Source organism: Helicoverpa armigera, chromosome 18 (assembly GCF_030705265.1).
Source record: "Helicoverpa armigera isolate CAAS_96S chromosome 18, ASM3070526v1, whole genome shotgun sequence".
NCBI lineage: Eukaryota > Metazoa > Arthropoda > Insecta > Lepidoptera > Noctuidae > Helicoverpa > Helicoverpa armigera.
The window spans coordinates 236,938-249,012 of NC_087137.1; the positions used below are offsets into that span (position 1 = coordinate 236,938).

General features: G+C 38.5%; 1 protein-coding gene across 1 annotated transcript in view; it reads right to left on the minus strand.

Annotated features, from left to right (window-relative positions):
- LOC110379595 (uncharacterized) overlaps nt 1-11,855 on the minus strand; it is a 29,482-nt gene extending 17,627 nt beyond the window's left edge. The window contains exon 1 of the mRNA XM_064039250.1: nt 11,144-11,855. Within this exon, the coding sequence (XP_063895320.1) occupies nt 11,144-11,855 (712 nt within the window). The remainder of the gene's footprint in view (nt 1-11,143) is intronic.
- Between the last annotated feature and the right edge of the window lie 220 nt (nt 11,856-12,075).

Consider the following 12,075-nt stretch of genomic DNA (forward strand, 5'->3'; position numbering starts at 1 on the left):
TAAAATACCCCAAAATGTATAGCTGCACCCTTATAGATTGCAATTTCATTACATTTACCCTACTATTCATATTTTTCTGTAGCTGCAATGTGTAAAACGCATTACTAATAATCCCTTGGTCCCCTCCCGATGTGACGTATTACTTAGTAGCGAGGGTGAGCACAATACCCGGGGTGAGACACGCGACCTTTAGATCAACTAACATACTGCTGCACGGAGATAACTCTATTCCGTAGGTAATAATAATAATGGAATTGGTGGAAATTGCATACGTTTCCAAAGTCGACTCCCTTCTAAAGTATTTTTTTTTTGTGTCAGTTGCGATATTTCAATACGACAGGACACTTTTAACATAAAATAGCGAAAGGTATTAAAGATAATAATTTATTACTTGACAAAAATAAAATCAAAGATTCACAGAGAACTTTATGATTATCTACTAATGGACTGGTAATGGCTAGTGATGACGGACCGATCTAATGGATTTATGTAGATAGACGAAAATATTCACTAACTGAGCGAGTAGGTATTAATGGAGTTTATGGGTCATTGATGCTGAATGAGGGTAATGGGTCACTGTCACTAGACGCTCGATAACTTTTGAGAATTATTTCTCTCTCTTTTGAAATCTGTGTTTCTATGTATCTCTATTTGTTAGGGTTAACTAAGACTAAGCTAAACTAAGATATAACAAACATTGCAGTATTTTGACTGTTACTTAGAAATATAAAACATAAAATAATCTAGTCTCACCAGAGTGCACTAAAACTGGCACATTGGTGAGGGCTGGTCGTGGCCTAGTTCGGCGCGAGTTCATTAATTTGCACCTGCCTGTAATTGCGGCCGCTCAGTGGCACGGCTGCCTACACTGTAGTACCAGCTGCACGTAATGATATGTTCCCGAAATGTTTTCTAGAATGTGTGTCTGTACGTCGGTACGCGTAATATGGCAACCGCGGTTTTTAACTCGTGGAAATGTTAAAAGAGCCATGATAGACACCGGCATGGTGAAATGGCTGATAAAGTGTATGTTTTTTTTACGTTTTTTGTCAATGTATTCCGCCTTAGCACTCATACTTTTAACCATAAGTTTGAAAATAAACTAAGCAACGCTTAAAACTTATTTTCAAGAACGCTTCGTTCTAATTATGGTATTTATATTTCAATCCATACATTAATAAATAAACAACACCAGCTTACCACGTATCCCCTGCACAACAATCAACCTCCCATAATAACACGAAGATATGTTGCCTAAAGTACCGACCCGCCCTGAGTGACATGATCGGCACTTTTAGTACCAGGTACTCCTCATTACAGGGGCACATTGACCGACGCGACCCTGGCCACTTGGTACAAAGGTTTTTGTGTTCCAGGAGGGTTAAATAGTTGCATTGTAAGGGTAGAGCTGGTTTATTAATGTTATTGTTACCAAAAATTATACAAAGAGGAGATAATGAAATGCTGTTGTTGTTTTGTTTAGTTTTTGATGAAGGTTCTTCAAAATACGGGTAACACAAAAGCTTCGTACTTTTGTGGGTGTGCGACTCGTTACCCGTGAAACGTCAAGTCCCTCTTTGTACACACTACTCACCAAAAGTATGTAAATATTCTCGCATTTAAATAATGATAGTTAGAAATTTTCTAAAGACAAGATTCTCCAATGAACGGATACTAAATACTTATGGCATATTTTGTTTGTCACCTTAAAGGCACTAGTGCATTTTAAACCTACTTGATACAGTGCAACCAGGTCTTCAACAAAAACACAAATTGCCATCTTATTCGGAAGTGAAGTTCGCAAGTACCGTCAAGCCCGAACACTGGTTAATAACAGCATCTGCGATGTACCTCCATTAGGGCGCCCCCATTCCGTCGGTTCGTCTGTCTGTTACGTGCAATCTAATTGGAAGCACTAGGAACCGTTTGCTTTACCTGATTACATCTCATTTGATTGTTGTTGCAAAGATGTATCTAGGAAAAGGTGCTAATAGTTGGCACTTTTTTTTATTCTCGTGTGATTACACGATGCCCAAATAATGGATAGCTCTGTGAAAGTTATAATAGATTTTTAATTTGAAGTAGATTTACGACATAAGCTGTCCACTAGTGTCCATTTCATATTCGATATATCAAATCATAGTGTAAAACCTAGATGAAAACACCATCATATCGTGGGCATCGTGCAGACAGAATACTCGATCTGACATCTCAGGATCATCCAGATTCTGTGGCTGCTAGTGTATTCTGTCGACGAAGTGCACTCACGTCACTTCACTCGCACCACGTTCTATCAAACTACTAGTTCGTGAAACCACTCGATTGATATCGTCCAAGTTTTCACACAGAATTTACTACAGACATCCAATAAAAGGAAAGATAATATTATTTTACTCCGCATATTATGTTGAGGCAAAAATCACTTTAGATAAAATTAACTTTCAGCCTAACTAACTGGATAAAATAAAGCGTTGACAGTTTAGGGACTCGACAACAAACCGTACCTGTGTACGATTTATATATTATTAAATAGCCACGAAAACTAATTACCCAACATAATTTACGAGGCAAAACTCGTCCTGTCATGTTGTAACTGGACGTTTAAGGGCCGTCTATTACGGCTATTACGGAGCCTCTCCCAAAGGAGTAAAGCTCCAGATCGCCTCCGGCCCGGATCCGGGCGGATTAAGCCGGATTGGAGCGGATCGCGCCGGTCTCGGGCCGGACCGGTTCGCCGTAAATCTGTCGCTCCACGTTTATTACACGGATTTTATTAAGATCTTCTTTGCGTTGCTCCAACGTTTATTATTAGATAAAATATTATTTATAATAATAATATTGGAGCATGTTTCGGTTTTTTCGACGGTAAAAAGGGTTTGGTTAAATATAGTGGTCGTATTACAGGGTTATTAATAGCAAGTGGGGTTCTTTACTATCTTCTCAAAATGATTAGTTAGATAAACAAATGAAACTATCTTTTATAAGTACTAAGCTCTGATGCAGACCGAACTTTACGATCATTTAATGTGACACGACTGGAACACATCATTATTTGTTGAGATAGTAGATAAAGCAAAGACAGTCGGTTTAAAAGTAAGCGAGAATAGAATAAAATGTCTAATTTTCTCAATATCGTCGCGCATTGAAGTATAAATATTGGTATCGAGTTTGAAGTACCCCCATCGCCATCAAAACCTCCATAAAATGAGCTATAAAAAATAATCTATAAAAGAGTTCATTAAAATTTAACGGTCCAGCCCTCAAGAATACTAATCGCCCGCAGGATATATTCTTACACTAATTAATTTATTCTGTAATAACAAAAAAATGTTTATGAAAACTTTGGAAAATTAAAACTGAAAAACGTTAGAGAAATAATTTTCACGAGCGCTTGCGTAAGGTGAAAGGAGATAGCTCCACTACGATGGATCATCGCGGCTTCGGAGATCCTCACGAATAGAAAAACCTTTGAAATTATTCTTAGCTAATCACAAACATGAAGCAAAACAATGTATTAGTATCATTATCAAAGAAATACTAAAAATTTAAGTTTGAACATGTCATTACGTTGTTAGATCAGGGCAAGGCAGATTAAGATAAAACCAGAGTCTGCCCTTTGGGGACTTAGGATTTACAGCGAAATGCCTACTTTTAAGTCTGTCTATGTTTGTGTAGAAGATTGATTGAATCTTTTGCTCTAGGCTATTTGTTACTATTTCTAATACCTACAGGGAATGTTTGAAAGGTTCTAGACTGGCAATGCAATTACGAAGAAATTATTTTCAATCAAGTTCTTCAGTTCAGACAGGTAACGATCTTGTTTGTTTTCAAGTCGATGATCCGAAACGCGCTTCAATAAATATCAAAGAAGCAATTATTCAGTCGAAATAGAGAAATAGGGCGTCCCATTAGTCGGTCCAGATGTTGAGAATGGTCCCAAATCTAGGTTTACGAGTGAGCCTGATTTCAGTACTTAATGGGTTTTATTGTGAGGCCTAAAACGTTTCTGTTTAAGCAGCCCCTTTGTGAAAGTTTAATTTTCTAGAGCTTTTATTTCTTGGGAAGCAGTAGATTAAACTTCAGGCTTAGAGATCTTTGTGAAAAGTTTATCATTACTTGAGTGAGAAAATGAAAAACAAACACTATTATTGTTTTAACATTTAAGTTACTGAAGGTTGTCCTCAGTTTTTTAAACGGTTTTATTTAGCTCAACCTGTTTGTTTTATTCTTTCTTGGGTCAAATTTAGTAATTCAAATTTAAGTATCTTCCTGTTGTCAGATTGATCTGAAATTTGGTACACACCTTGAATTCCGATGACAATACAATATAGTAATATCAAAAACATTGTAAATCCAAGATGGCCGCCGGTACAAAATGGCGGATTACATATTTTTTCCACAACCCCCTCAATATGGGTATCAAATGAAAGGGCTAGTCAAGTAGAATACTGTCAGCAACCCCAGCGGGGCCCAACAAGGCCAAGGCCTGCCTGGGCTGGGGGATTGTTCGAAAGAGTTACCGTGGTCTTGGTATATAAAAGGCCTACGACGAAACACAACGGTTTTTTAGTCAGTAAGAGTTTGGCACTCCCTCACCGCTGCTGACCCATATATAGAATGAGGAATATTCGGTATTTTCATTAAATACTAAAAACTAGAAAATAAAAAATCGGTAAAAAAACTTTTAAGTTAAACGGTTTTATCTTATGTGCACTGAAAACTAGAAAATAAAAAAAATACTGTTACTTACCTTAAACCTACGTAGGTGGTCCCGGTCATATTAGACTAAAATAAAAACGTGGGGCCCTCTGAAAGCATATCTTTATACTTTGGTAGATCGTGAGCTCGGCGTTCGCTGGTGAAGCCGCTACGGCTGATTATTGATTGTCAAAATCTACCGTTACGATTATAGTATAGTCGTTGCAATCCACACCTATTATACCTCTAGAAGAAAGTATTACAGCAATAGTTAGGTAATAGGCCCCACGTTTTTATTTTAGTCTAATATGACCGGGACCACCTACGTAGGTTTAAGGTAAGTAACAGTATTTTTTTTATTTTCTAGTTTTCAGTGCACATAAGATAAAACCGTTTAACTTAAAAGTTTTTTTACCGATTTTTTGATCTTTGAATAATATTTGAAAACTTTAATTTTGAAATAGACTTTGTCACTATAAAACAATTTTAGGTGACAACCTTGTTTATCCATTTACCTAGTTTGTATGTTGTTACATTCGCGGCGTACTTTACTCAAAGTCTCTTTTTATGGAAATGGCATAAAAATGACGATTGCCACTCCTTTCCTCCATACGGAACCTCGTTAAACCTCGGCGGCGCACTTCACAACATTTTTTTACCGAAGGGTGGGAGCGAGGGAGGTTCCACGATAAATCGCGGCGATCCTCAACAAACAATGTTTTTGAACGTTATTAATGGCCTCACCCAGGGGATGCTACTATCATCTGCTGTCATTCTTTCTTTTGACGCTACACAAATAATTTGCCAAGTTTTTTTCGAGAGCTCTCCTTACGATATAATTACTGGAGTCTCCGTTGTCAGTTCATTCCGCGGATTATTTGTTTTGTTTGAGATATTTCCAGAGAGGGTAACGGTATGGGGGTAATTGGGGTAAGTACCGGCTGCGCAGTCATTTGTTTTTTAAATAAATTATTTCGAGTGATAATGATTAGCTTTGTAGATAACTAATTATACTAGGCACATGTACCCATAACAGGTATTATACTAGTATTGTCCGAAGATATGCCCCTTTCTTAGTTCAAAATAAGAAACCATTTCCATTCAAGGACTGGAATATAACGAGTTTCTAGCACCTCAAACTCTTAAACATTAACTTTCATTTTACCATACTAAGAAACATTAAGAAAAAAACTTTATCGTACAATACTGCTATAAATTACCTACGTGTGTAATATTCCAAGAAAAATGATAAGTGTTCCCATTACAGTCTAGTGCTTGGAAATAAAGAAAAAAACTTTTATCGTGAGGCGCCAGGGTACCTGTATTCCTTCCCTACTTCGCAGATATATCACCAGCTTCGAACAACAAAGGAATACACGTGACAAATTATGTGTAATGTCATAAAAATGGCGGCAAGAGGCGCCACCTGTCGGCCGTCGGTGAAATACGAGCGAAACGTGTTGATCTTACGCTGAACGTTGTCGAGTGTCGGCCATTTGCCAAAATAACCGACATTTTCAGATATAAAGCTTACGCTCAATTGGTTGGTGGTAAAAATGTTTATTGGTAACAAAGTCTTAGGTTATGAGAACCTCGCTTCATAAATATTACAATCGGCCTTGGCTGTTGACGCGGATATTTAATAAAATGTCCTGCGAAATCGGGGTAGTCCGGCAGATTTCTGTTTAATCATGCAGAGGAATTGAGATTAGATTCAGAACAATAAATGAAATTTTAGATGACAATCACAACATCGCTGGAAACTTAATGGCACAAACAGCTTAGACTGACAAGCATTATGCCTAATTTGGGGTCCTGAAAGCTATAAAAAAGAAAATGAAACTGGCAGTGATTCATTAAGCGCGTTTTAGGAATGGGCCTACGATAGCTCCCTTGGGAAGCATTCTGCGTCCATTTAGTCTTGATGATACAGCGCGACTACTTAATATTAAAGAATGCTATTTTTCAAACGGCTAATTGGCTGTTTGTGACTCTCGGTATATCACTGATTGCAGGGAATGTAATAACCGTGATCTCCTAAAAGATGAAAATATTCACTTGCTTAGATTATGTCAATAAGAGGCTTAAGCTTAATCTATGTAAATCCTTCGGTGAACATGACTGAATTAGATGCGATCCACTACAAAACTACTCAACAGTTTGCAGATCAAGTTAAAGCTGTTTTCACGTTCGACCATTTCAGATTGAATCCTTTGACTAGAAAACCTTGAAATCCGATTCGTTCAAGTCCTTTTCTAAGAATACTCAGTAGGTCTTACAATAACAAACGCATTACAAAAATAACGGCGCTGACAATGGTGAGTATTTACGGTTAGCTCGTCAAAGGGCCGCGAAGGGCGGGACGTAAATATCTTGTAAACAACGCTATCCAATATGGGGTGTAGGATCGGTGTGATGAAAAAGAATTCAGGACAGTCTTTTGATTATTATGTACTTCCTTTTCAGATCAGTATTCAGTCGCTATTCCTGTGTATGATATAATTTCTCAATATGTTGTTATTGGTTTGTAGGATTATATTTTTTACTTGGTTTCAGAAAAAAATTGCGAGATCCTGCAAATTGCCAATTTGTAAACTAAACAAATTGTGGGATTAGACTTTACGTTCAGTTCGAATGGCACGCCATTTTAGGTACGACCAAAAGCTAGTACTAGAGCTGTGATGTATATTCTGGTAATTTATAAAAATCTAGAGCAGGAATATCCCGCAAGTAATGGCTGGCTTATGGCCACAGTAGAGGAAGGCACGGTTTTCTTAAGTGGCGCTCAGCTGTGCCGGTTGAGGTGCGGCCATTCGCAATAAAATGTTCCTCTTTAGACACAGCCGTGGATTTGTTGTTATGTGCGAAATAACTACCATGTATTTATGCCATAGCTGTTTTATTGCACCATAACAATTATTACTCTGGAGCCATGCTTATAGGAATGGGGTCACGCTTTTCAACAAAATTATCTAACGTAAAGAGGCAGTCGATCAAATAACCGGTCCGTCCATAATCGATGAGCTCTTAATTCAAAACAAATACACATCTAATTTGTATTATCCTCGCGTCAGTTCGAATAGTTAGTGCCCAGTGACGCGTGCTGAGTATCTACCCCGAGCGTCTGTGTGTCTGTATGTTTATGTATATGTAGTGCCTTTTCTGTACGGCTGTAGGGTAGACCCTCTTCATTGTTTCAATTAGTTTAAGCCGTTTGATGACTATCTATGGTATGAATTGGTTGAATTTGTTTGGCAATTTCAGCGTACATGTTAACAAAGTTCAATAATACTTGTTTTTATATGCTACATACTTTAAGTTTTTTTTTTTTGATAGTTAATAAAATTGAAATGGAATTATTTCTATGGAGCGATAAATATTGCATTTCTTAGTGATGTTTATTGTTGCTTATTGGTGAATACGGTAGCCGTATGTTAAGACTAATGATAATCAATTAATCAGAACTCTAAGCAGTATGAAGGTTTTCCTATACCTACTGAAAATATACGCATATGCTTGGAATACTCAGTAGTTAATGATGCGTACATTGCAGAGCCGTGTGTCTGTTACTCTACATTCCTGTGTATCTACATGAAGTGTGTATGTATGTTTGTTTGTCAGGGTGTGCGATCAAGTGCACTAATCTGTCTTCATTGTCTGCATTTGTGTTTGATTTGCTAAAGAGCGGTCCGCTCTGTAGAATTTACAAAGCCAATTCATCGGTTGTTTTGTTTCAATATGTTACCTACATTTATAATGTTAATTTCATTATCTGCGTTTATGTTAAGCGGCTATCCATACAACGTGCGTAATTACAGCGTTAACTTCGTTTTAATTTTATTTGTAATGACCACTTGGTAGAACATTCGGATAACGCGTAAAGCGGAAAAAAGTAAATTAAAAAGATACCTCGTTCGCCGCCCGGCCGACAATGAAAGGGCTCGCTGCCCGCCCTATTATTTTATCTACATTTTACCCTCATTTTTCAGTAGAACATAAAACAGATGGTTTAAGTTATAAGTAAGTTTGGACCTTTGCATTTACTTGAAGAATTTTGACAAATGAATGTCTTTATGATAATGTCGCCCGCAATATTTACATTTTCAATAAAAACCTGAATCTTCTTCATAGAGTTCACTACTGTTATGTAGTGATATCCGTATCTACAATGATACGTGGTTAAGGGAATAATGGTGACCGCAATTCACCTTGAACTTTCAATAGCAATTCATCGTTTATGTAAATGAAAGGCGCGCCTGACCACTCACCGCGTATTACCGCTCGCTCCGACCGCTCGCGCCGACCGCTCGCTGCGCTCGTCGCGTAGATTACACAAAACCTCACAGTTCGGACCTCATTTGCTGGTAATTGATGGTCGCTAATCTGATTCCTCCATAATTTATATGAGACCGGAGTGCCATATCGGCAAGCGCGCATTTTGAAATATGTTAAAAAAGTGTTGGTATTAACGTGTCAGCTTTAATAATTACGATTAAGATAATTAATTACTGTGAAGCCAGAACGGCGTGTAATTTTAACATGGCTACCAATCTCGACAATCCCTTTTTAAGTGTGGAATAATATCAACCGCGTCAGTGAAAATGTATTGGTCCGCCGATATATTTATCAATACAACCTCAATTCAATTTGGTAGTTCAATCAGTCTCATACAACTACATTATTATTGAAAATGTTTTTAATACACTTATCATTTGTATCTTAATTTTATGTATGAATTGCTTAAATATTAATAATACATGAGTCTATATTTATGTTAATGGGTATTGGGCATAAAGTTATATTTTGTTACCAAATAAAGAGTACATAAAGTGCTAATACAGAGCTGAAAAAAAAACACAAAGACTGCCCGACGTTAAAATCTTTTTATGTATATTGTATACGTATTTTTTTCTGTAATTTAAGAAATACACAACACCTGCCACCAAGATGTTTAGTTTTATGTGATTAGAATATCAGCTGGATTATGTTCCCATAAAACCGACACACATTACCGATAGATGGGTAAATAAGTATTCACCACAAAACCCTCACTCCCGAGCAACAAGTCTTCGCAACTCCTTCACACACGTCACACAGGGACAATGTCTTACGAATTAATATTCTTCAGCTGTCCCGCCCGGATCCGCCTTATCTAGATGGATTAATTAATTTTAAGAACAGCCTCTTAGTTCTCCATCCTCCGAGCTTATCTCCAAAGGGTTCATAAAACTGTGAGGAATTGTGGGAGACGCTTATTATGTGGGACACTTTGTTTTGCAGGATAATTTTATGTTGGAAAATAATTCTTTCTATTTACAGAATATTTGTTAGCGTGTATTGACTTCTAAAATTGAATGAGTAGGTACATATTTTAAAACATATAGTGTACTCCTTGTAATAGTCTAAATTTCAAAGCAAGTCTTAGAAACTTCTCAGAATGGCAGTAAAATCATTTGCAGACCATCATAATCTTATTCCTTGTAAGTTAAATCTGGGACAAACATTTGACACACTGCATTTTGACAGGATAATAACTTGAAGATATTCTAGTCTGTGTAAATTCCAAGTATTAAACTCTATCCGTATAACTTTGGTCCCGCAACTCATATTCCGCGAACTATTCAGAGCATAACTATTTATTAAGAAAACGCTATTACTGTGAGTTTCTCGGGAGAGTTTCGCTCGAGATGCTCCAAACTTTACGAATCTTTTATTTCTTCGCTTTTGTTTTAACTGTGACTTTATTATTGGAAGGATGTTTGTTTGTTAATTAAAAATATCTTCGGTTGTTTTTATTTACATTCTTCGTCTCTCTCGGTTTGAACCCGCCTTGTTTTAGGATTGTGGATAAATAACCTGTGACCCGGGGAGAATCTCTGAAACTTTTAACGTCATTGCATAGCTCATGAACATAATAATCTTCCATGCCGATTTCGGCAACGGCGACCACTTCGACCCTAATGGCGTGCGTGTGCTCTCATGTGGCTGGAGTATCCAATTTTGTGCGTGAAAGTCCGCGCACACTGCGGACATGTCAGGGTACCAGCCACAAAGTTGTAGTTGATAGCTACAGGTGGTCGAGCTTTCAACTCGTCTCGTTTGGCATCCAACTCAGAAAGTCGGCGTGCTTCAAAGTCAAAGACTTTGGCTTTAACGCGGCTTCTCCAGTCTCTGCGGTTGGATGCCAGATTCTCCCACTGAGACGGGTCAATGGAACAGCTTTTCATGTGACGCTTCAGCACATCCTTGTATCGCAGCAGCTGTCCGCCACGTTTCCGCTTGCCCTCCTGCAACTCGGAGTAGAGGATGCGCTTGGCCACTCTAGTATCCGGCATGCGCAGTACATGCCCGCACCAACGAAGCTGTCTCCTCATGAGGTATGCTTCAATGCCACCTACATTGGCTTTCCTCAACACTTCTGTGTTACGCACACGATCAAACCAACGGATATTTAATATTTTGCGCAGACATTTGAGGTGGAAGCGGTCTAGTTGCTTGATGTGGCGTCGGTACGGTGTCCATGTTTCCGCTGAGTAGAGTATACAAGGCAACACAACTGCCATATACACAGAAACCTTTGTGGATATCTTTAGGTCATGGGAGCTGAAGACCTTCTTGTCGAATTTGCCGAAAGCAGCGGCTGCAGCACCAATTCTGCTATTGATTTCGGCGTCAAGGTCGCACTTTGATGTTATAATGCTCCCCAAATATCGAAATTTATCGACCTGCTTCAGGACATCTTCACCAAGCATAATGGTCAGTTCTTGACGTCCGTGATTGTCTGAAGACATTACTTCTGTCTTTTTGATGCTGATTTTTAGACCAAATGTACAGCACTGCTTGTGAAGGTTCGTGACTAGCTGTTGCAGGACTTCAGGGGATTCAGCCACGAAACAGAGGTCATCTGCATACATAATGTCCTGTATATGTGCATAGGACACCTTTGTGGTCGCCTTGAGTCTATTCAGGTTGAAAAGTTTGCCGTCAGTCCAATAACGAATACGAACTCCTTCAGGAGAAGAATTCAATACTTCCCTGACTACAACTGCGAAATATAATGCAAACAATGTGGGAGCCAGGACACAACCTTGCTTCACTCCACAGGTGACGGAGAAGAAGCTCGATTGGTCATCTTCAACCGCTACACAACATTGCATGTCATCGTGCAGGAGTCGCAGGAGTCTTATGAACTTCTCTGTACACCCCAACTTTCTCAGTACCTTCCAGAGGGCCTCGCGAGGACGCAGTCAAAGGCTTTTCCAGATCAATAAAGCAGAGATACAAGTGCTGTCCCTGCTCTCTACTTTTTTCCTGGAGTTGACGGACTGCGAATATTGCCTCACAAGTTCCTCTGTCTGGTCTGAAACCAAATTGGGT